General features: G+C 27.6%; 2 protein-coding genes across 2 annotated transcripts; one reads left to right on the top strand and one right to left on the bottom strand.

Annotated features, from left to right (window-relative positions):
* Positions 1–882: 882 nt before the first annotated feature.
* LOC100163364 (striatin-3) lies at positions 883–8,458 on the bottom strand. Its single transcript, XM_008186462.3, has 13 exons — positions 7,724–8,458; positions 5,904–6,007; positions 4,706–4,888; positions 4,449–4,644; positions 4,167–4,388; positions 3,996–4,098; positions 2,408–2,565; positions 2,172–2,347; positions 1,922–2,091; positions 1,683–1,853; positions 1,459–1,589; positions 1,190–1,391; positions 883–1,120 (listed from the first exon to the last, which is right to left on the bottom strand). Exons 1-13 carry the CDS (start codon positions 7,973–7,975, stop codon positions 951–953), a joined length of 2,238 nt encoding a protein of 745 aa, XP_008184684.1. The 5' UTR covers positions 7,976–8,458; the 3' UTR covers positions 883–950.
* Positions 8,459–13,455: 4,997 nt separating this feature from the next.
* LOC100169523 (ubiquitin thioesterase otubain-like) lies at positions 13,456–23,610 on the top strand. Its single transcript, XM_001950944.5, has 6 exons — positions 13,456–13,687; positions 14,151–14,202; positions 21,612–21,664; positions 21,736–22,035; positions 22,098–22,289; positions 23,048–23,610. The coding sequence occupies exons 2-6, from the start codon at positions 14,163–14,165 to the stop codon at positions 23,246–23,248; spliced, it is 786 nt and encodes a 261-aa protein (XP_001950979.1). The 5' UTR covers positions 13,456–13,687; positions 14,151–14,162; the 3' UTR covers positions 23,249–23,610.
* Positions 23,611–25,392: the final 1,782 nt, after the last annotated feature.

Below are 25,392 nucleotides of genomic sequence, written 5' to 3'. Positions count from 1 at the left end.
TCCCTTTTGTGTTTAAAAAAATGATGTTGAATTGAATCTGAGAAAATAACAGAAAAATGACTAGAGCCAACACTGATCTAATTGCAGTATAAAAACATAATGATAAAAAGCAATTTTTTTGTTAAGAACAATAATAGTAAATAAACAAAACATAAAGAATACACGGTTTGATACACACATAAGAACCCTGTTTGATCTCTAAATTAGGGTGGCACTAATTTTGAGATTCAATATTGACTATAATTTTAAATTTCAGTTTATTTTTAAGGGCCCAATTATCCAGAGTAAAATTTAATGTGTATATTCAAATATTCATTTTCAAAATATACATGCACAGTATAATGAAAAAGAACTAGAATATTATATAACTAACCCTTAAGTATTAACTATTTGCAAATTAAAAATGTTCAATAACTCTGTAGTTTCAAAAAATTTGATTAACAATGTAAACCATTTTATAACAAGGTAAGGATGGAATATGGTCATAATTATAACTGAACTGAGAAAAATAAATTAGCATATTAAGTGCTTCTAACAGCAACACTAAAAATGTACATTTAACAAAATCTTTGAAAATATAAATGGAAATAATAAAAATAAAGGGATTAAAAATATATAATATATATATAATTATTGATTATTAATAATGGGAGTTCAATCATATAAAATATGATAATACATAGAAACCTTAAAAACTATAATTTTACTAAAAATTAAAATCACAGAAACTTAATAAGTTATGCACAAAAATTTTACTTTTTAAATGTTAAGTTTAAGAAAAAAATGAATATAATAAAACAATTTCAAAAGAAAAAGTAATAATTCAACTTAATAAATCATGATTACTGCAACACTACAATGATGGATTTGATCAAAAGTCGGTCAAACAAAAGACACCAAGATAAAATTAACTGAGTGTCTTACTAATTTATATTATACATTAACTGTACCTATACAAATACTTTGACTAGGCTGTCAGCTCCAGCACTGGCAATATATGCTTCGGATGGATGAAACGCGACATCTAATATAGATTCATCTAACTTTTTTCGATGTGCAGTGATTTCTTGTACACAAGTTTTACTTTCTAAATTCCATATTCTAATGGATGAGTCATGACCTAAAACAATCAATTACACATTTTTATGAGTATTTTTGCTACACATATTTTTAAATATTTAAGTCTTACTTCCAGATAATAAATATAAGCCATTAGGATCAACTGCCAAGCTAGTTACAGCATCTAAGTGGGCGACCATAGAATGAACCATTTTACCAGTATTGTTATCAAAGAAACGAATATGATGGTCATCGTGTGCTGTAATAGTTAGAGGTAATGTTGGGTGGCATTTAACCCGATGAATTAGCTGAGTTGCCATTTCAGAAGGATCCTTTTACAATAACATAAAATGTATATATTATTTTACAAATTAAAATATAACGCTTATAAATATTAACCTTTGAGCATTCTAATCGAGTTATAGGACTCTTGGTTTCAATATCATAAATAACACAATGAGATGAATTATAAGATGCAACAAATTGACCTTCAATGTCTCTAACATAATCGACTGAAGTAGGAATTTCATCTGTACAACAAATTAAGGCATTTAACATACTATGTCAATAATATAAAAGCAAACAAACACTATATTTATAATTGAGTTTAAAATATTGTTTACCTTGATCAGAAACATAAGACGACAAACATGGTGTCTTGAGATTGGTTGGTGACCAGAGTTTAACTGAACCATCAGCTGAACATGATAATAACTCTGAACGATTATGATGAACTGAAATTCCCCACACAGCATCTTCGTGACCTTCAAGGTTATTGATCAGAATGTTTTTATCTAAACACAAAAGTTAGTAGATAAATATAATTGTAACTTATATAACTGTACTGTAAATATTTTATTACCATAAGAATCATAGGGATCTATGTTAGCTGATGGCATTGCCCACACTTTGATTACATTATCCAAACCACCACTGTAACAGTGTTCACCATTTTTACTAATCGCTAAACAAAATACTGGTCCAGTGTGGCTTCGAAATGTATATAATGGCTCTACATCTAAAGATGCTGACCTATAAATAACATATTTTAATTTGAAAATTGATCACAGATCAAGATACAATATTATGAAAAAAAAAAAAAATTTTAATACTTTTTTGGAGCAATAGTTTTTTGCAAGTTCCAAAGCTTCATAGTATGATCTTCACTAGCAGTTATTAAAATAGATTCAGTTGGGTGAAAAGCCAAAGCTCGAACACCGTCGAAATGACTACGTAGAGTGTACTTAGCATTCCATGTTTTTCTTGACGCAGTTTTCATATCAATAATCTGGAAGAAAAAATAGTTAAAAATAAACAAAATAAGAATTGAATAAATATTTAATCTTACATCTGCATTAGTCTCTGATTCATTATTTACAGTGAGTTGCGCCAATTCTCCTAACCCTAAAGCTAAATCCATATTTCCATCAACCATTTCAACTGGTTCATTTTTTATCCAATTAGCATTATTTGAATTCTTGTTAAATACATCTCTGTTTGAAACTTCTAAAAAAAAAAAACAATTGATAAGTAGATTGCAATGATTTATAGGTTTATACATATCTCTATTGCATTATACTATTAAACAATTCATTAAATAAGTTCACAGGAAAATGTTTTTTTTTTTTTTTTGGCAAATAGTTTCTTAAAAATATCTTGGTATATTTTATAAATTGTAAGAAAATAAAACTCATATATTTTAATTTTAATTTATTATTATTAATTTAGAGTTTTATATTGAGGTGCCAAAATATTTTTTGGTGTTTGAATCATTTATAAATTATAATTTTTTAGACTGATTTTGTTTGAAAATTATTAAGTTGCATCTAATAATTTTGAAATGGTAGGCTACCAAAAAGTCCGTGGTTATAAGTCAACGGTTAAAAAGTCTGGTACATATAATTAGGTAAAAGGGAAAATACGATGTGATGCACAATAAAATGTTCCAATAATATTAATACAAATTGTAACAAAATGATTTACCAAGCAAAATTAGTAATTACTAAATAGTCTTTATGTTCATTAAACTAAGAAATCATTATAATATATTATGTATATTGTTTTTGTATGAACATTTTTCGGTTTTTTATATAGGTAATGACTTAGTAATTATAATTATTGAATTTTTTTTTTTAATTAAGATTGTCCAGTATATATCGCCTGCCGCAGCAAAGAAGGTCGTATCTGTTTTCACAATTTTTTTTTTCAAGTTGTCAAAACTTTTCTTGGGCAATTCCCATGAAACTGATAGTAGCATAAAACAATCAGACGTTCCAAATAATAAAATGCAGTTACTACCATCTTTGCGGGAACTACACATAAACAGTTCAGACAACTTGTAAAAACAGAGATACGATCTTCTTTGCTGCGGCGTGAGATATAAACTGGACTTTTTTTTTAGATAAATTATTTATATGATGATAATTGACTAAGAAATCATCATAATACATTATGTATATCATTATTACAAGATGTAACAGAAAAAAAAAATAAAAAAATATTGATTATAACAAAAGTTATTCCAAAAGTCAGTTTTATCTGTTATACCCTATATATACATACTGGACTTTTTTACCGCGATTCTTTTGAAACACGTGCCCTGATAGTACTATTAAGTTGTTGCCATGCCTTCACCCAATATACAGCAGTTCGCGTGATTTCAGTATTTTCATACTGACAAAACTTACTTATAGTAAGTTCATTAAATACTTTGACTTTCATGTTTAAATATTCTTTAATTAGTACTAAGAAGATTGAAAATGTATATAATAAAGCATAAATTGATATTTTTTTTCGTCCTTAAGAGAATAAAAAAAACAAAATATAGAATTTTTTGGAACATAATATGAGCAACTTTGACATTTTTAACCAAAAAAACTGGGTCCTACTGATACATAACATTTGTTATAATTTAATACAATATTACAGATACTTACTCCAGTCGTTTTGTTCATTCTCTTTATTACTTATGTCTTCTGTCAATAATTGTAGCTCATTTACAACTTCTTCAGCCTCTGCATCTACATCATCAGGACCAAACTAAAACAAATAGTAATAATAATAAATTAAAAATTAATATTTTAGAAAAAGTTTTAAAGGCATCATACTTTACAAATAGATGTCATATCAATGACATCATCCGCCATCCCCATTTCATCATCATCATCATCTTCATCATCATCATCATCATCAACACCATCATCATCCATATCTACATCACCAGAATCACTTGTGCTACGCATTTCAGATAAAAACTCAAAATTTGCCATGACAGCTGATTCAACATCCAGTAATTTCTTTTGGTTTTGTTGTTGTTGCTGCTGCTGTGTCTGAGAATATTAATTTCACAAATAATTTAATTATATTTTGAAAATTTAAAGAATACTTACTCGTTTGGTAGGGGAACATTGGCCTTGATTGTCACTAAAACGTTTATTGTAGTTGTTACCATTTATCTGATTATTGTCGCTTTGCCCTTGTTCTATACCACTCAAATTGTTATTATTATTCAGACCTAAAAGGTTCCGAACACGTGATGACCGAACATCTATTATTGTATCCGTATACCCAATTTCATGTAGATATCTGAAAATATATAAGATATTATATAAACACTGAAACTATAGTAAAAAATAAATAAACTTACTCTCTAAGTAGCTGTCTGCCTTGTTTCCAACTGACATTTGATACTGATGATAATGGAGCTTCACTGTCTGCACCAACTTCTGGTATAGAAGAATATTCATCTTGTGCACTCGAAGAAGCCGAAGGTAATTGCATTTCAGACTGTGGAATTTCTGTGCCATATTTTAGTTTATGATATTTTGCTCTAAAAATAAAAAATGTATATATTTTATTGTTTCTAATATATTATAGAATAACCAAAATATGAAAATAATAAATACCTATATACAAATATTTTAATATGATATAGGTACAAGTAGTATCAATTAAATAAGAGTATTATATTATGTTCCAAATTGAATACCAAACATTTAATTTGAGTATATTAAGATAATGATGAAAATATGTATATATGTATTGCTTATAATGTTGGTAATTTATAAATGGTGTACAAAAATATTATGAAGTAGATTATACACGTCTAATCAAGGGTGTATTTTAAAAATATACAATACGATAAAACTATTTACATCATTCTACGGGACATCGGTGACTAATGAGTTAACAGTTAATAACAATATGATATAAAATAATAATAATCAATAATTGATTGTTACCATTGATTATAAATACTAGTATTTATAATCAATGTTGTTACCTATTATATTTTGCTATTTTTTCAAAAACTAATTGAAATTCAATCTATGCCATATTACTGCTAATAATGATGTATTAAGTAATTTATAGCAAAATAAAATATCCTTAGAAATAGGAGCTGACACAAAGTATCCGCTCAGAATTACTTTTTATATTAACACAGTAATTTAAATTCAAATTAAGTCGGTAAACACAAAATCAATAAGTTGCTTCATCAAAAAATATATTTGCATAGCCACCACTGATATATTTTGGTCACTAGGTAGCTGATAGATAATTGATTTTTTCCGCCCTTAACATTTGGTACTCAAGGTATTCATCCACTATCCCCCTTAACTGCATGAAATGTAATAGTAGACATTGTTAGAATCATAGCCAGGTTAACGAATACTGAATAGTAAATAGCAATATTTACCATCAGACAAGCATAGAAATAGTAATAAAATATGAGGTCCAACAATTTACGGTTTATAAAAACATTACAGTAAACTTACATTTCCAATAAGAGGTTTGGTTTACTTGATACAAATTGTAATAATTTTATTAAATAATATTAATATTACCTTTCAGCTCGTAGCGCGTGTTCTAACATTTGAATTCGACGAATTAAATCATTTTTCAGATTGTCTTGACCTTTTCTTTCACCCTGAAGAAATGCAATTCTTGCCTAATAAAACAAATAAATAAAAAAATTCAAAATGTAACATAACGTAGGTACTGTTTTATAGAGTATTTATAGTTAGATTAATCTACTATAGATAGTACTGTACATTAAATGTTTATCTCATTAGATATTATTAAAGATGTTTATTTATTTCACAAATTATTAACATTATATAGCAATATAATTTTTCAACTTAAAATACAATCATATTCTATGTTTTTTCTAACGCTGTAGTTTGTATTAGGTATAGAACTTATACTAATAGACCGGCCCTGTGGATTCAAATCCTATCTGAGAAAGAGAGCACTCACATATGACCAAGTGTACAATCCAGTGAACCAGTAAAAGATATTATAACTAGGTAGGTATACACTGAAGTATTATATTTTAATTGCATAAGACATTGAAGGTACCTAGTTCTAAAAAATTAACTTAACAATTTTGAATATAGGTAGATACCAATAATCTCGCCTATAATTGTTATTTTTTGAAATCAAAATAATAATTCTCATTAATAAATATTTGAAATATAAGGTTAGTTACATTAATTAAATTTATATTTAAAAATAATAATTTGATTGTCTTACCTATAATGGATAAATAGGAAAAGTTAATAATAAGTAATATTCAACCTATATTGCTACCTAGGGAAACTAGTGAATAAAATAAATCTTGGAAATTTATCATATTTATCCTGTTCTACCATGTTTTTAAACAAGACACTTTGTTTAGGTACCAGAGCCAGATTGGTCTGACGAGTTACCAAGTAAAACTCGGTGGGCCGTTCAAGTCATGAGAGGCCGCAATGACTGAAAATATGTTAAGAGTTTAAGTTGAAGAAATGGTTACTATAAAATAAAAAAACTATGCATGGAATAAAAATGTACCTAAGAGCCTCCAGTTTGTAAGTGGGCTTGGTGGGCCAAATATGTCCAATCCGGCCCTGTTCTTGACATATATTTTCTAATTTAATATTCCTATCCATTGAAGAAATATATACCAAATACAAGTCATAATATAATGTAATCAACTTATAAGATGATTTAAAATTAAAATAATTTAATTTGTCAGTATTTTGTTTAAATCTAATCTAATACACGCCAAGAGGTAGATACTAGATAGACTATAGATATCAGAAGGGCTATAATATATATTAAATATTTATCATTTGATATCGGAACATACAGTAGCCAAGCACTTAGAACATCCACTTTGATAGAACTATAGGTAACCCTCGAGGTAACCTATGTATGCAATATGAGCAGGGACATATTCTGGAGGGACTAGGGGCCCAGACCCTTCCCACCTCCCAAACATATTATTTCTCTAATTTTCATGAGGTAATTTACATAAACATTGACCTAATAATTGACCGTTTTGGGAAAAGCAACAATATGAAAAGACGTATGGATTTTAATGTATAATTATTAGGTTATTGATTTATTACATAAAGATTAACATAATAGGTACCCATTTGGAAACAATTTTAAATTAAAATACCTAATTGTATTTGTGTTGTAAAAAAATTGTGGCCCCCTCTCTCCCTAAGATCTTTGCTCTAGATCCGTGACAGAATGTAAGACGTTCTGTGTAGGTAGTCGACCGATAGCATAACATTTAAGGGCGAAATCTGGAGCCATCCGAAAGTAGGTACCTAGATATCTATAGGGCTGTGTAACACGTCCTACCCGAATAACGACGACAGTAATTGGTCCTCACCTGCAACTCGGCCCTGTCGATCTCCCAGTGGGACCGCTCCAGCTCGAAGTTGGACCACTCGTGCTGTATGAAGTGCAACACGCCGGGCATTGTGTACTTCACCTTGTTATTGACGCCACCCCCGTCTCCGTTGTCGCCCTTCTGGCCAAAACCGCCGCCGGCCTGTTGTTGCTGTTGGCCCGGCTTGCCGCCGTTGTACCCCTCTTCCGTGTTCATTGCCGGCAAACTAAACGGCGTCAGTGGGCCCCTCATCTAAACGCCATCGCACCGCCGAACGCGCGCGCACACACACACAAACACACACACACACGCCCCGACAACAATAACAACGGTACCGCCGCACGCAACTAAAACATTGATGTTGTTATGCCCGATGTATTGTTATACATATATAATATATATAATATAATATGGACAAGTGGGTCTGCTGATAATCCCGTGGATCCCGGATACGTCAGCGTTCGTCAATCGATCGGAATTCGCGGTCTGTTATTTCTGGAATTTTGTTTTGTACCTGATTTGTTTACGAATTTAAAAAAAAATTATTTTTTATTTTTCTGCGTAACTGGCGGAGACGCACTATAATATGACGTTCCCGGGTTCAACTCGCCGATGATCGCGCGCGCAGGCAACGAGTAAACGAAATCGGTCGGACACTCGGACCGGACAAGACGGGAATTCGCCTCTGTGTGGCGTTCGAACACGACAAAATAATATAATATTATAATAATAATAATAATAATGAAGAAAAAAAAAGTCGTAGACCGTAGACCGTAGTTGCCATTTGTCACGAAATCTGCCGTGAACATAGAGACCAATGCTGCCAACGGAGGGTGTGCGGCGACCCTGGCCATTGGTTCTCAACGTGTTCCCGCGATACTTCACTACACGACAGTCGTTACCACTATGTAGAGAAGATCTTCTCTACATCGTGATTGTTACGGTGGATCACGACAGTCAACTGTGCAAATTTCGATACCAATATTTATCGCAGATATTTGTGATGGTTGTTATCTATTATTTTTAAGTTCAAAGGGGTCACTGTAAATTACGACCATTTAGATAAATTTTTATTCATACGTAAATTACGTTGAGCCGTTGAGGGAAATTTTTTAATATTATTTTTTCATTTTTCAGACTTGGGACTTGCTATATAAATATATAATTGTATATTAATAAAATTGTATGACTAAAAATATTGGTTTTCAGTTTACGTTGATTATGAATAAAAATGTATTATTAAAAATTAGCCAAATGGCAAAAATGTGTATATAGTCTAGCTCAACTTCTAAATAAATACATTTTAGGTTCTGAACAGAGGGATGAATATATTGATTTTACATTGATATCATTTTTCTTAAAATTATTTTTGTATTTGTATGCACGAAAAATAGTAGAAAAAATGGTTCAATTTTCAATTTTAAGGGTAGTTTGTGTCTTTGTGATATAAATCAAACTTTTTAATTGTCAACAAAGTGATATTGTTTTTTTGGTTCAACTCAAAAAAGAATAACTGTAAGTACTTTAAATTTTCACCAAATATTAGCTAATAGATATTTATAATAGCATTTTCTGTACATGATAAATTAATGTTCAAAATATTTTGACACTTTTTGACATAATTATAGACATTTAACGCTCAAATATTTTTTTTTGTTTTTTCTTCTTTATGTGGTATCAATAAACATTTTTTCACTCTAAAAAAATCCTTGAAATGTAATACAAGGTTTCTTAAAAGTTGATCATATTCCAACTAAAAAATATCAAAAATACATAGTCACATTTTTTTTATATAAGCTTATAAAGTTAGAATTTGGACGAAATTCATCAAAATCTCGAAAATTTGCAAGTTAGAAATTCATTAATAATTAAATTGAATTTAATTTAATGAGAATTCACAGTCCTTATGTTTTGGTCGGGTAGACAATCACTAATCAGTAAAGAACAACACAGAAAAAATCATCGGTTCTCAATCCATCACTCCGATCGATATGGACATTGATGTCCAAAATCCGATCGGACAAGTGATGAAACAAAATTAGCGTAAAATTGACTAGGGAAATTACGGGAAAAATACAAAATAAAAATGTATGCAGAATTATAGAACAAATAAATTTGGAGAATATACAATTGGAGGAAAGGGGGAAGGCATATCCATAGGCGGAACTAGATATTTTAACTGGGCCACTTTTCCTGATCAATTCAGACATGTATACTTATAAATGGTGTAGTGGAAGGCCGGAGGGGGTGGAAAATTAGTTGATACCTTTTTTTTCAACTAATTTATATATTGGTATATTTTTGAAAATTTGTATTAAGTATGATTCTTTTATTTAAAAATTAAAGTAATAATATTATAAGTATATCATAATATAATATATAATGTGGCTTACATGTTGACAATTTATTATAATTGTGTTTATTTAATGGAATACAGCCAACCGTAGGTAAAGGTTCCTATAACATATTTTATTATAAATATATAATAATTTAGAAAATGCCGAAGATAATAGTGGAACTGAAATATAGAATAATAGAAATATACAAAAAAGTACCACAGTTATGTTTACCAAAAATAGTGTTTGTATTTTATGTTTTATTCAAATATATTTAAAATGCCTAACCACGACATAATATAGAAAGCAAGGACTGTCCTTAGGGAAGGTGTGAGCAGGACATTACGTATTATATTATCTACTTAATATATATTACATAAAGTATTACTAGTAGATACCTACTGTATATATTATTACGGGGCGCTATTAGCATTGGCCAAGGCCCAGTAGAGCATATCAAATGTCTAACGGCTAAAATATACACCAGCTTGGATCACCAAATCCAAATGGCTGCTCGTATGGTGGGCAAAATTTATCTGGCCCGCAGACACGCAATTCATTTTTTTATGGTGAATGATATGAGATTTTTATTAATTTTAATTTGATTTTTTTGATTTTTCCTTTACTTTTTTAAGGTAACAATGTAACATAATATACAATAAATTTGTATGGCCTCTGAAAACTATTCCTAAAGTTAATTCCTAAGGTGCAGTCCCTTCAAAAATATTAATTAGTGATCCCTGGTATGAATACTATATAATATTTGTATTTTTTATATATTATACTTAATATTTTAACTAATTTAAACATTTTATGAGTAAAAAACTAAAACACATTTTCCGTGACGTCTTTCAACTTGTCATTTTTCCAACGTTTTGTTTATAGATTCTACTGAAAAATTTCAGGAATAAACATATTAATTACTCACGAAACTATGTACAACATTTGAAATGAGATTTTTGAAAATCTATTATTATATGTGATCATTGGGGTAAAATAGATAGGTCATAGCTGGTACCTAGGTACTAAATAAGTAAATAACAACGAATGGAATTTTTGAGATAGGTACCTAAAGTGTTATATAAAAGACACTACCTATGTATTTGTTTTTAATGTTTACTAACTGATTTTGATTTATATGTTGTGGGTGGGGGAGACTAAGCCCCATATGAGCCGATAACAAATATCCAACTATGATATATTCATAAAATAAAACAAAAAAATGTTTCATTCGTGATGGAAATAAATAATGAAATACAATAAATCATACCTAAGTCCCAGGATATATGGATTATGGATACATAACCTATTTGTTTATTCTCAATGCTGCAGTGATATGATTTGCGAGGCCCTGTGCAATTAATAAAAGCTAGCCCCCACTAAGCCCAATAAAAAAGGGCGACGCTCTATGTGGTCACACTTCCTGCAATCCTGCACACCCTTCGCCATGGCTATGATTATATACCTAGATTCTAAGTATATAATATGGCTGTGTACAATTTTTGGAGTAGCTCACAAATATTTTAACTTGTTAGTTTATAATTTATATACTTATCTATGGAGTTGGAGTAGCTGTACCTATGCAGAGTATAATATCTATAGGTATCATAATTATTGATTTCTGATGTTCTACGTACAAAATTAAAAACTAAAATGCATTTATCTAAGAGAACGAGTAAAACTTGGTTCAATGATCGACAATTGTGTAATATCAATTATGATGAATTGCCGAATATATTGTAAAATACTCATATACAAGTTATAAAGTACCTACATGGCTACATGCCTACATATTGTATCGTGTATGGAATGATTTAATCGATATAATAAAAATACATACAATAATGCTTGCACAATTTGCTGCATAATGTATATAAATAGCACCATAACATATTTTAATATTTAGTGGCACTAAGTCACTAAGATCCAGAATGCAATAGCTGTGTGTTAGTATAACGCGGTAGCGTATTATATATATAGGTACTTTTCGACCGTCAACTAATAAATTATAAGTAAGAAATATAATATAATACTGAATATTATATAGGTACCATTACACAAAATACTTTATACCAATATGACAGCAAATATTATGCTAAACGATGGAAAATTATGAGTAGGTAGTATTTTGTTGTAGGTAGTGATAATATTATAAATCTAGTGCCAAAATATATTTTAGACTCGTAAACTGTAAAGTCGTAACTCGTAAGTCGTAGTTCTGAGATTTGTAAGTTATATTAAAACAAAAAACATAAAGCTAAAGATAATTTATATTTTGAGAATAATCTATTGAACATTCGTCTACATTACCTACATACATACTACCTATATTATTTAGTATACTACTAAAAATCGTAAGCGTCTATTGTCAGGAAAAACTAATTTGTACAATAATACTTGGTGTCTTGGTTGTTATTTTATCCATTAATATAAAAATTTACAATTGAGGTAATTTACCTTAAAATGTTAAATTCATTTTAATATAATACCTATAACACTAAACACATACGACGTAAGTATACTGTTATATTGTGTTTTATACAGGCATTTTATATGTATATTATTATCTTGAAATGCATAATTTAATACCTAGGTGGCTAGGTACACAGGCGTGTTACCATTGGGTTTCTATTCCTTAACACGATATTCATGTTATTTTATTCTGTTTTTTGTCTACGGTATACTTAATTTGCTTATTGTAATTATTGTATATCTACAGATTGTAAATTATTGTCTTTCTTAATAAAAAAAAAAAAAGGGACAGGGGCGGACTAGGAATAGAAATTGGCCCCGGGGAAACGAGAAATTTCGGCCCAATTTTGGGGTAGTAATAAAATATTTATAAGTTATCGGCCCAATTTTATTTAAGTTACCCAAATTTTTGCAAGGCCCAGCCGTCCAAGCAGGAATTGCCCACCCACCACCCAGTCAGCCACTAGTGCCCACGACTGCCTAGGTAGTAGCATAGAGATAGAGTATATGAGTATATGCTATTATAGGGGAAGTAGGTATTACATATTATTATTTATGTGATTGCAGCGAGGTAGTTTCCTATAAAATTCATCAATACACATAATTTAATTTGTTTAATGGTTTTACTCTGATAATTTAAAGTCAAATATTCAAATTAGAGGAGGATAAAATTATTATTTTTTTAAACGATTGCACCTTGCTTCATGCTTTGTCTTTGGTAATTGGTATTTTTATTACTATTCATTTTTGTGTTGCTAGGTATTTTGGGAACCCATTTTTCTACTCTACAATATAATAAAATAAAAATTGTCTTATTTGTCAGTGGTTGTTTGATTTGGTAACACTGCGGCTATCTTTGACGATAGCCTGAAAAGAAAAGGAAACAATGATAAGCTGGTTTGTATCTTTTTTTTTTTGTTAACTTATAATAATTAATAATTATTACATTTAATATTATTTCATATTTGTAAGAAATATACTTATACACCTAAGCAAGCTTATAGGTTGAATTTAAGTAGATATTTACTATTTTCCTATTTGGTCTAAACTTGAGTTCAAATTATACTTAACATTATCATAATTCAGTTCTTGATTGGTTATTGACATATGCTGATTGTTTTTTGCAATAATTCAGACATTTATTCAATTTAAATAAGTGAGTACATTAATAATACATTTTCAAAATAAGTATAGTATATTAATATATTTATTATTTTAAATTATGAAATGTTGACCAACAAAATCTATTCAATTTACAAACAACTTTTAATATTATCCATTTATAGACCATTCATTTTGTTTAAAACTTAACCCATGATTGTTTTAATTTATTCTATTTGAATAATTACATTCCAAAAAGTATTTCATCATTTCTAAAATGCAAATATTGTATATCGATTAAGATAAATCATAATCATAAATCATAATTTAAGATCAACTTAAATTATTCATAATTAATCACAACCTTTTAATTTCTTGGTAAACAACATTTTCATGCTACCCTATAATCTACAATAATTCTTCCCTTAGTAATAATTTCAAAATTATAAATTTAGCATAAACCGTAATATATATTTGAATAATTTGTTCCTACAATATATGTATTTTATTTGTTATAGGATTATTATAATATGGATAATAACCATGAAACAACTGCAACTAAGCCAGAAGGTAAAATAATATATTTAGTTGTAGAATTGTTGAAATACTTTGTATGGTAGCCGGTAGGTCAATTTCACAATGCTATTTAATCTTTTAGGGTGTTAGCCACTTAAAACTATTTATTGTGATAAAAAATATTTAGAACTTTGCATATTATATTTGTACGTTATACAATTATGTTAAAGTTGAATAGTTATAATGAAAAAAATGTTATAAATATTTTTAATAATTCTAAATTAATAAACAAATTATTGGAATTACTTATAGAAATAAATAAATACATCTAATTTGTGGTAGGTATACTCATTTCATGTATTATTATTTTTTTTAAATTTTCCTAGCATAAAATGTATATTTTCAATTTTGTTTACCTAGGTAATACCATTGATTATAAACACTAGTATTTTTAATCAGTATACTAGTATTTATAGTATATTTTATTTTTTGAATAAAAACTAAAAAGGTACTTACCATTTTCTTATGATTTTGAGATTGAAAAAGTTCCTCCTCAATATGACCACATTAACTGGTAGTGTCCACGCATCCCCACCCTTAGTCATCTTCCACTGCTGTTATTATTGTAAGCATCTATGACTCGACAGCTGTGTATGATGCTTAGATCATGTACCATGTATGTAGCCATCAAGCTAATTCTTGATGCCACAATGAATACATGGTATAAGAATGAACCTAGAGCCCTGACTGTTTGTACGCATACGCTTAATTCTGTTTTATTAGGTTATCAATCATTCATGCTCGCACAGTAATAATCTAGACTAGCTTTTTCAGTCATTTTGGTATCAAATCTTATGCATAGGCATATATATGAGAATGGCTACATCTGTAGTCCATGATCTAAGGTATGATGGTAACTGATGAATGCGAAGTGTATGGCTGATCTAAGCTCAATTTGTACCTATGATCTAAAATTCTAGACAATACTTAGGGGGTCTGTACGTGTTTGGTAGCTTAATCTATAATATGATAGTGGTTCACTCATACCCTTAATAGAGTATAAACTATAAGCATTAGACACTATTATTACCCATTTCTATAAAAATATAAACTGAAGAATAAGAATTTTAGCTTAAAGAGTTGTGGGGAGAGCCTGCAATAATTATATAATAATTCATGTATTTAAGGAGCCAAATCCCGGACAAAAAGTCTGGATTCATTTTTTGTTTGCCGGACAAAAAGTACGAAAATACAAAATTGTCTATAAAATTTATAATTATAATATACGTATTAGTATATATGTATTATATACATGTAATATTATATTATATAGTCAGTTCATATAATATAATTAATATTTATTTAAAAAATGTAATTGTTGTACTTTTATTATATTATTGTGAAATATTCCAAATACTTATAAATATTATTATCATAAATTATTCGGAATATGTAGGTATTTGGAATACTTTTAAAAAGTATTTTACCCAAGTCTGTAATATAGGTACCTATAGCATCATGTACATTTATCTCATCGATATAATCGATTTTATTTAATTATATTATTATTATATTATATTTCAATTATAAATTGAATTTGTCACTTAGTCAGTGTATCCCCAAAATGTTCAATTTTTATAGCTAAGGATTGAAAATCTAAAAGAACAAGATTTAGATTTTTATTACCTATTTTATTTTGTAAGAATGCTTTAGGTAAGTATAATAAAAATCCCAGAAAAGTAGTCGTATGATTGTATGATTGGATTATTCCATTTTACATCTCACCCGGGTTTCCTCCATATAATATTGAATATTGTGACATTGACATTGTACTGATATCGCAGAAATAATAAGAAGTAATAAATTATAAAAAAAAAAAAAATTTAAATAAATAATAATTATATATGAACTGACTATATTATAATATAATATTACATGTTTACATTATATTATAAATTTAATAGACAATTATGTATTTTCGGACTTTTTATCCGGCAATCAAAAAATAAATCCGGACTTTTTGACCGATTACCTAAGGAGCCATGGGGGCAGAACTGTCCGCAGATACGCTCCTGCACCACCAGGCGACTGGTTTTTAATCTAAAAATGTAAGGTTTATTAATGACATTTTTTCTGTATCTTTATACATAATAAATTAGTTTAATTGTTAGTGTACTATGTTTGTATGTTGATGGTTTATCGCATTACCATATTACCCATTTAATGTAAGCTACTCAATGATTAAAAAACTATAAAAGTTTTTGAAAATATTTTTTTCACATAATTTTAATTATTTTTCTAAAATTCTTTTGAAAATTATTTCAACGTTTTAATTCTTTATTCCAAAGCAGAATGCTTCTCGGAGTTCTTCGATTTAAAAAAATTGAATTTTAGATTAGTAGTTTATGAGTTATAACTTATAAATATTTAATGTTACTATAGTTGAGCCGGGTTGCGTGGTCACAATTGGGGGGGGGGGGGGAGAGCAATCCAACAAAATTTCCATCAGAGTGCTCATATAATCTTTTAATGCTTATTTTTATAAGATATAACTAACAATGGACTTGTCCAAAATATGATTTTTATAAATCGAAATACTCCGAATAGTATACTGCTTTGGGATATTAAATAAAAATTCCATGTTGTCATTACCATATTATTATTTTTTCAAAAATGATGTTTAGTAACTACTATTACTTAAAATTATACAGAAAAAGTAATTTGAAAAAAAGTTATTGTTTTCTGAAATAACGAGTGCCTTTTGACAAATGAATCACCCCCCGTATTACAATTACCTATATGTACCTATTGCCAAGTGTGTTAACTTTTTATTTTAATGATCATTCATTGTAATATTTATTAGTTATTACTAGTAATAACTAATACATTTTTTCAATAAATACAAATTAAATGTATGTCAATTGTCAAAAAATACGATTATTGAACAGAAAAATATTAAGTTATTGTCATAACTTATATGAGTCATCAAAAAATATGGATAACCTTTTTGTTACCGGTAGTTTTGATAAAACTGTTAATGTTAATCTTTATTTTATTGCTGATAATCGGTTAGAAAGACTGATTTAAAAAATGTCCGAAGTCATTTTTTTACTGCCGAGACAAAAAAATCTTGTATATTTTGTAAGAGGGTAAAAAATTCCGGCAATATAAATTATTTAATTCACAAAATTAAAATTTTTAAATTTGAATTAATTGTTTTATTGGTTCAAATGCACAATATTATATTTGATTATTATTCCTTATACCTACAATTTAAAAATATTATTAAAATATTAAAAATATATGGATAGTATACGTATAATATAATAGTGAATATAAAACTACAAAAGTATAGTTTGATAAATTGCGTCTGTATTTTCGGGTGCGTCAATTAAATTTTAAGTAATTCATGCCTTCAACCTCTTTTCGAACCTAAAAAACAAATAAACAATCGATCATTATATTACAATAATGACTTAAGTCGTTATCATTATGTTGTTTATTTTGTAATCTTAACTCTTGTAATTTTCTATACGTGTTAATGTATTATGCATACCTAGTTGATACATACCTCGTATCTTATTCAGTATTTTATATACCTTATTCATATCTTCCAATGACAATTTTTGATGCATGGCTGTTATTCTATTCAAAATCTAAGGATCGGGATAAAAACACACCCCCGGAAACGTTTTAATAGTTAATGAATTTAATTTATAAAACTACAATACTTATGGCTATACTTAAAAATATAATTGGGCGAATACAAATTTTGTTAATATGTTTAGTAAATAAATTAACGATATTTTATCGGCGGATGACCATAACTTTACTCATTGAAGACTATACCTACTTGTATAATCGGTATTGCCGTGTTTGCACGAATTCGGCTATTGAAGCTCACTAAAATATGTAGTTCTGAATTTTTTCCAAATATATCTTTTCTTTGTAAATTATTACCTAGCTAATAGCTACATTACCAGTTTCGACTTCAACACCCGCAAGCACATTTTATACCATGAAAATATTAAAAAACTATTTACGTAACTTATTAGGTCAAGTACGTCAAACAGTCTGTTTTACAATCCTCGATTACGCTTAACTCACTGATTTTGCTGGCCGAATACCGCGAAATTCGGCCGGTGTCTTACTATAATAAATCTTCAATCCAGATAACGTGCAGACTATACAATAGAAACATTTAATTTATCACACCTGTGGTGCATAAAAATCCTTATTTAGATATATTATTATAATATTATATAGATATTTTTTATTATGAAAATAAATGATTTGGTTTTAAACCCCTCCCGAAAATTTGTTCCAGCTACGGCCTTCACCATGACACTGTCAAATTTGGCTTTCTATAAAACTATAGGTTAACATCGCCAGCATTCAAACGAACAAACTCAAAACGTGGAATTGTGTTTTCTAATTTAAATGGGGTTTCAATGAGACGTTTTTATTATATTTTATAATATATTACGTATATAATTTTATTATAAAATACACATTTTTTCAAATGACAAAAAAAAAGTTAGATTTTTTATATAAAAATTATACATACAATTTTTTATAACACAAATACTACTCATTCGCGTTTTGATTTCGATACGTCAACATTTTCAGAAAAATGTCCGTTGAATAATTTTCAATAGAAATGGGCAGTTCTCATTAAAGTATATTATTTTTGAATTCCAAAAATCAAATTTTGAATGGATAAAAGGTGGTTTGCTGCTTGGTGAATTACGTAGTGTTACTAGGTGGAAATACCTAGTGAATTTCCTTCGTATTTTTGTACTTAAGAATTGAGAGTTTTAATTATTTTTTAAGCATTTGTTTGCTATCGCCCTGCCACTAACCCGTAAAGAATCGATCACCGCCCACCCGGTTACCTACGCATCTTACATCAGCAGTCTGTAAAATTTCGATATTCATATTCGATATTTCTCTATATCACGATATTTTACATGATTATGGAAAGATGGTAAATAATTCTTATAATATTTTTTATTTAATTTTATGTTAGTATGTTATAGCTATAGGTGGTAGCCGGTTGGTATTTTATATAATGTGTAATATCTAGTAATTGTCTATCTTACAGTTACAAATAACCTTATTAACATATTTAAAAAAATAATTTTAAGAGTTATTGGAGTTATTTCTTGCTATATTTGATACTGGCATTCAATTTTACAACAAAAATATATCGTTAAATCAAATAATAAAAAAAAAGGTGGGCAAGTGGATGTCGTTCTGCTGTATAGTAGGTTACAAGTGGATCACTGTATAATGGATGGTATTAAATTTGAATTCAATGATATAATATCATTGTATAAGAAAAACGATTCTGAGCGGAGACAAGGTATAAGATATATTATATACTTATATCTATGGTATTAAAAAAAAAATTGACCTATAATAAATTCCAAATTAATCATATCACAATATCCATTAGGTACTTATAACGCGTTATACATCAACAACAAACCGTGAAACTATCATAGATATATAATAGTATGTATACTTTAGAAGTTTCAAGTACCCTGCACAAATAATATTATACAATCACAACAAAATAACTAAAATAGTTATTCTAGGTTTTTTTAATATGTAATTTCGTCCAAATTTGATCTTAAAATGACTATAAAAGTAAACTGTGCTTATGTATTTTTTTTCATTTTTTGGTAACAGAATTAACTACTTACATGGAATCTTGTTTTAAATTTTCAATCCTTAGATATAAAAGTTGAACATTTTATAAATTTTTAACTACAAAATAATTATTCAATTTTAAATTTGATACATTTTGTCAAAATTTGAACTTCAAATGCTTATAAAAAAACATTGTGCCTATGTATTTTTAATATTTTTCAACTGTTATTGTAATAATATATCAGAAAACTTGTATTAAATTTTCACGCTTTTTGACCCAACAAACAAAATTTTATTGATATTTATAGAAAAAAAAACTAATAAAATTGAAAACTGAGTATGTCCGTAAACAGCTCAAAAAGAGTCAAAATATTTTCAAAATTTTATAGTGTATAGAAAATGAAAATATTAACATTCAGTGAAATTTTCAAATATCTACAGTCATTCGTTTTTTAATTACAATAAAATAAGAAAATCGTCACATGAGACATCCAGCGAATGTCAAATCAAATGTTGTAAAAATATGAATTTCAAACGATCATAAAAATTTAATTTGACTTTCTTGTATACATTTTTTTTTTGATAAAGGTAGAAAATATAAGGAATCTTGTATTACATTTTCAACTCTTAGATTTAAAAAGAAAAATTTTTACGAATTCTTAACCCAAAATAATTTACTAATTTTCGTGATTTTTACATATTTTGTCAATTTTTGAACTTTAAATGCTAATAAAAAAAACTGAGACTAAGGATTTTTAATTTTTTTCATCTGCCTTTGAAACAATATTATAAGAACCTTGTATTAAATTTTCAAGTATTTTTACTCAACATATAAAGTTTTATTGACATTCATAGAAAAGAAAACTAATAATATTGGAAACTGAAAACGTTCCTAAACATTTTAAAACAAATCTAAATATTTTGAAAATTTTATCATGTATAGAAAATGGAAATATAAACAACCAGTGAAAATTTCATGTATCTACGGTTATTTGTTTTAAAGTTACACAAAAAACCAAATTCAATTTTCTCGAAAACAGATTTTGCGTAAAAATTACCGTTTTTCCTTAATTTTTCTTTGTTTTTGAGGGCGCTTTTGAAAACTACTGGAAAAATTTTACTTTTGATCCCCCAAGTACCAACTAAATTCACTTTCCTATCAGAAAAGATACTGTTGAAGAAAATCTAAGCACTTTTACTGTCCTAAAAGGTGATGACAGACACAAAAAAAAAAATAAATAAAAAAAATAAACACACATCATTGTAAAATCAATACATTCATCGTTTCACTCAGAATCTAAAACATTTAATAAACTTAAGGAAATATTATTATGTTTTGTATTTGTTTTTGTCTAATTATGAAATATCAATTACTAACTGTGAATAATATATTATTATTATTTACTTTTATTTTAGATTCTGAGTGAAACGATGAATGTATTTTTCTTTGAAAGTTTTCTAACGGTACTTAAAACAACATAAATCGACAAACGGACACCTGGTTGTTCTGTGATATATTTTATACAGAGTGGTTGCAGTAAAAAAACAAACATGATTAATTTCATAATTTCTGACTTTTTGTCTGACTCCAAAAATGTGATCAGACTTTTTAATTGACAGTACCTAAAAAAATGAATTCTGACTTTTTCAAATCGAACTTTTTGTCTGTACCCAAGTATCAACAATTGAGTTGCATCTAATTTAAATTTTGGTATAATAATTTATTTTTTTATTAAGACACTACAAAGTATATTTATTCTAAAAATAGTGTTATCTTATATATTTTATGTTTGTTTTAATATTTTTAGGATTGGAACAGGATGAATTGATAATTCAACAACATCGAGAAATTGAAAAAGAGGTTGATAAATTGTTTTCTTAAATATGTTTGTTGTTATAAAACATATATTAATTTTCCAATTTTGATTGCAGATTTCCGATTCTATATTGTTAATTGGTCAAAAAGAAGAATTAACATCACTTGAAACTGAATACATAAATGATCCCGTTTACTTAACTAAAATTCAAGATCTAAATAAAAAGTACAAATGCATGAGACGTGCAAGACCAGATGGTAATTGCTTCTTTAGGTCATTTGCTTTTGCATATTTTGAATATTTGATGGACCATAATGAAGAATATAAGCATTTCAAAGAACGTGCACTAAAAAGCAAGGATGAATTGATCTCTTGTGGTTTTACTCAATTTACATTAGAGGATTTTCACGATACAGTAAATTTTTTATTTATTATTTATTAAAAATCAATTTTTAAATTTTTATAATCTTATTTTAGTTTATGGAAGTGGTCAATTTGATTGGTGAAGGCCAACATGAGAAATTATATGATACTTTTAATATGCAAGGTTACTCAGACTATGTAGTGGTGTATCTTCGTTTGATAACCTCAGGACAACTTCAAAAAGATGCAGAGTTTTATAAGCATTTTATTGAAGGGGATCGGACTGTTGTAGAGTTTTGTCACCAGGTAAAATTATGTTATAATTTATAACTTTCTTCCCTTGTTTGAATTGAAAAAAGCATATAATAATATAATTAATTAATTGTATTTATGTTCGCACAATGTTCTAAATAAATAAATAGAAACATTAGAATGCCAAACGTCAGTTTAACACGTTAAGTGCCATGCGATCGCTGGTGGTCATCATTGCTCATGCATCATCTGTACACCAAGTATATTTTTCAGTGTCATTCCAAATTTGTATATTGTACTATTTATTTAAAAAAAGTTTAAAAATATAAAAAAATATTTTTATTACATCAAAAAATTTGTAATGATTCGCGCTACGCTACTGCGCTTTTTTGGTGCATTATTCTAGCGCCATGGAAAAGTTAATAATATTAAACTATATTCATTTACGGTCGCAGGTGGTCATGTGGTATGATAGTAATAATCAATTGTGGCTGCTGGCGGTCGCTAAAGCATAACATTTGAGAATTAAAAATGACCGTCGGCGGCCACATTTCACTTAATGTGTTAATATTAATATTTACTATCACTTATTAATCAGTGTAATAAAATACTCTGTGCAAATATGATGTAAACATATAATACAGATGGTACATAAGAATTCTAATCATCACATTTTTAATGTTTTCTTGAGAATAAACCTATGGTATATGTTGAAATATTTTCAAAAAATAAGGGGTACACTGTTTCCTTTTGTCTTTTTAATTTAAGCACTAGAATGATTATTTAAACAACTGTTCTGTTTTATTATTCAGGAAGTAGAGCCGATGTTCAAAGAAAGTGATCATATTCATATTATTGCATTGAGTACTGCGTTAAATGTTGGAGTTCGAGTAAGATACATGGACAGAGGTGAATCATCTGAAGCTATTGCCCATGATTTCCCTGAAGGATCTCCAGTCTGTGTTCATCTTCTCTATAGGCCTGGCCATTATGATATATTATACAGTAGATAAAGTCAAATGTGTTTAATTTTGAAATTAATTAATTAATACAATCAAATTTAACATCATTATTTAGATGGTTGTTTTATTTAAATATTAAAAAAAGAAAAGAAATTGATAGTTCCATATATAAATTACACCAACTCATCAAATATCTTAAGCTTGATTGAACTTATTTAATAGATTTTTAATTAAATAATTGTACACTCATACTATAGATTTACTTGCTCACAAATTATGTGTTTTTATGTTATACAATACTGTCTGAAAAGCAAATAAATTTTTGTTTCTAATGTTTCTTGGTGATGTGCAATAATAATAGTACTTTATTTTTTTTTTTATATGATTTTGAAATAAAAAGTTAAGTTTATTGAGATAGAGATTATATCCTGCAATTAAACCATAGAAAATACAAAACAGATTCATTTACCTAATATTAATTAAAATTTAAAATAAATAATTTATAGAAGACAATTATATTTACTTAATTATACTCTTAAAGCCATGGCACTGATTATTTTGTTCATTAAAAAATAAACTGATCAATTTGATTATGTAAAAATAATGCTAAAAATTAATTTGAAAATATTTAAATTTGTCATATTAAATATTTAGTATAATATTTGAGCCAGTTAAATTAAATACACTTATTTGTTATAATGAGTTTGTTGTATAACATATTGAATAAAGAATAAAGACTATTGAAACTATAATCTACTTAATTCAAAAATTAAAATGACTAATAATTTATGTTTGTTCAAATTACATTTTAAATGTATTATACTGTAAATTATATATCAATCAAAATAAATCAATGTAATGGTTCAATATACAGATTACTGTTATTTAAATATATAATAATACAAATACAGCAGATATATGCTAAAAAATATTGCAAATAATAATTACTTAGAATACTTATTTTAGTATGTAAATAGATAATATATTCTGTCCTGCCGGAACTTAAGTATAGCACTGGTTGTATTGTTTTTAAACTTATTTTAGTTTTTACCACCATTCAATATTTTGGTATTCTAGACACTATTTTAAAATGTAATGTCCAACAACACATTGTTGTTAAATAAAGTATTTTCTGTTTGTGGCTTGATATCTTTTTACTGTAAATAATTTTGACACTATTTTTTTTTTTATATTTGATGCAAATGCTTATTTAGATATGGTTTTTTTAGTACATTTGGTTAAATGCTATTAAATTTTAGTTTTTTTTTTTAAATTTTAAATTAAATATCACTTAATTGTACATCAAAATGTAGATTATATACTGTAATTTATATTCTGCTGTTTTTTGATCTCGTAATAACTAGAAACCCTGAGTTTATACTTTAGAATTGATATTAAGAATCTCGAGTTACAGTTTTTATATTCTTAAATATATAAAAGTATAAGCAATAATTTACATTTAATTAATGTTTACTGTAAATATGCACTTTAAATTATTGTTAACATTTTTTTTTTATATTATGACTAGGGCTGTGTGTTTGTAGGAGATTACTACAGGACCGGCTCAAGCAAAAATAGTGAATTAGGCAAAATAAAATTTTACCATCCCTAACAATATAATATCAGTATTTTGAAAATGCCGCCCTCTTAAGTGCTGCTTAATTACCGCTCTAAGCGTGGGCTTATATCGCCTACCCATTGAGCCGGGCCTGAATTGCTAGAAATTAAGATGTAACATAATTTAGATTAATGATGATGCAAAGCAAGATAATTAATTTAATGTGGTAGAGGTATCATATTAAAATATTTAATGAGGGGTAATGATATTAGAAATTATTTTTCTAACTAGAAAAAGTTTATTAACTTTATTAACATACTTGATTATCATATACACATTTTATACAAAAAAATAAATAATATTTAACAAACTATGGAATAATAATTTTTATAATTTTTATTTGTTTATGTTTTTAAAATTTATGAAATCAATGACCAACTTTTAGTAAAAATGTAAATTTAAACAAAGATAATTAACCGTTAATATCAAATACCGCATAAAACAGAGAATACACGTGTATGAAAGTTAATAGAAACCAATTGTTTTGAGTAATATACCATAAATAATAACCTATATAAAAATAACTATGATCAAAAAGACCAATGACACCTCTCCTAGATTAAGCTAATTGTAAAGT

Source organism: Acyrthosiphon pisum, chromosome A1, assembly GCF_005508785.2.
Source record: "Acyrthosiphon pisum isolate AL4f chromosome A1, pea_aphid_22Mar2018_4r6ur, whole genome shotgun sequence".
Classification (NCBI taxonomy): domain Eukaryota; kingdom Metazoa; phylum Arthropoda; class Insecta; order Hemiptera; family Aphididae; genus Acyrthosiphon; species Acyrthosiphon pisum.
This window is presented reverse-complemented; position numbering and strand designations above follow the sequence as displayed.

What these genes read in the sequence shown, in the direction of transcription:
- LOC100169523 (XM_001950944.5), top strand. Translation starts at nt 14,163, where the DNA reads ATGGATAATAACCATGAAACAACTGCAACTAAGCCAGAAG. An exon ending in ATCGAGAAATTGAAAAAGAG is followed by an intron (nt 21,665 to 21,735) that starts GTTGATAAATTG and finishes TTTTGATTGCAG; the next exon opens with ATTTCCGATTCTATATTGTT. An exon ending in TAGAGGATTTTCACGATACA is followed by an intron (nt 22,036 to 22,097) that starts GTAAATTTTTTA and finishes ATCTTATTTTAG; the next exon opens with TTTATGGAAGTGGTCAATTT.
- LOC100163364 (XM_008186462.3), bottom strand. Translation starts at nt 7,975, where the DNA reads ATGAGGGGCCCACTGACGCCGTTTAGTTTGCCGGCAATGAACACGGAA. An exon ending in AATGTTCCCCTACCAAACGA is followed by an intron (nt 4,389 to 4,448) that starts GTAAGTATTCTT and finishes TAATATTCTCAG; the next exon opens with ACACAGCAGCAGCAACAACA. An exon ending in ATATGACATCTATTTGTAAA is followed by an intron (nt 4,099 to 4,166) that starts GTATGATGCCTT and finishes TATTTGTTTTAG; the next exon opens with TTTGGTCCTGATGATGTAGA.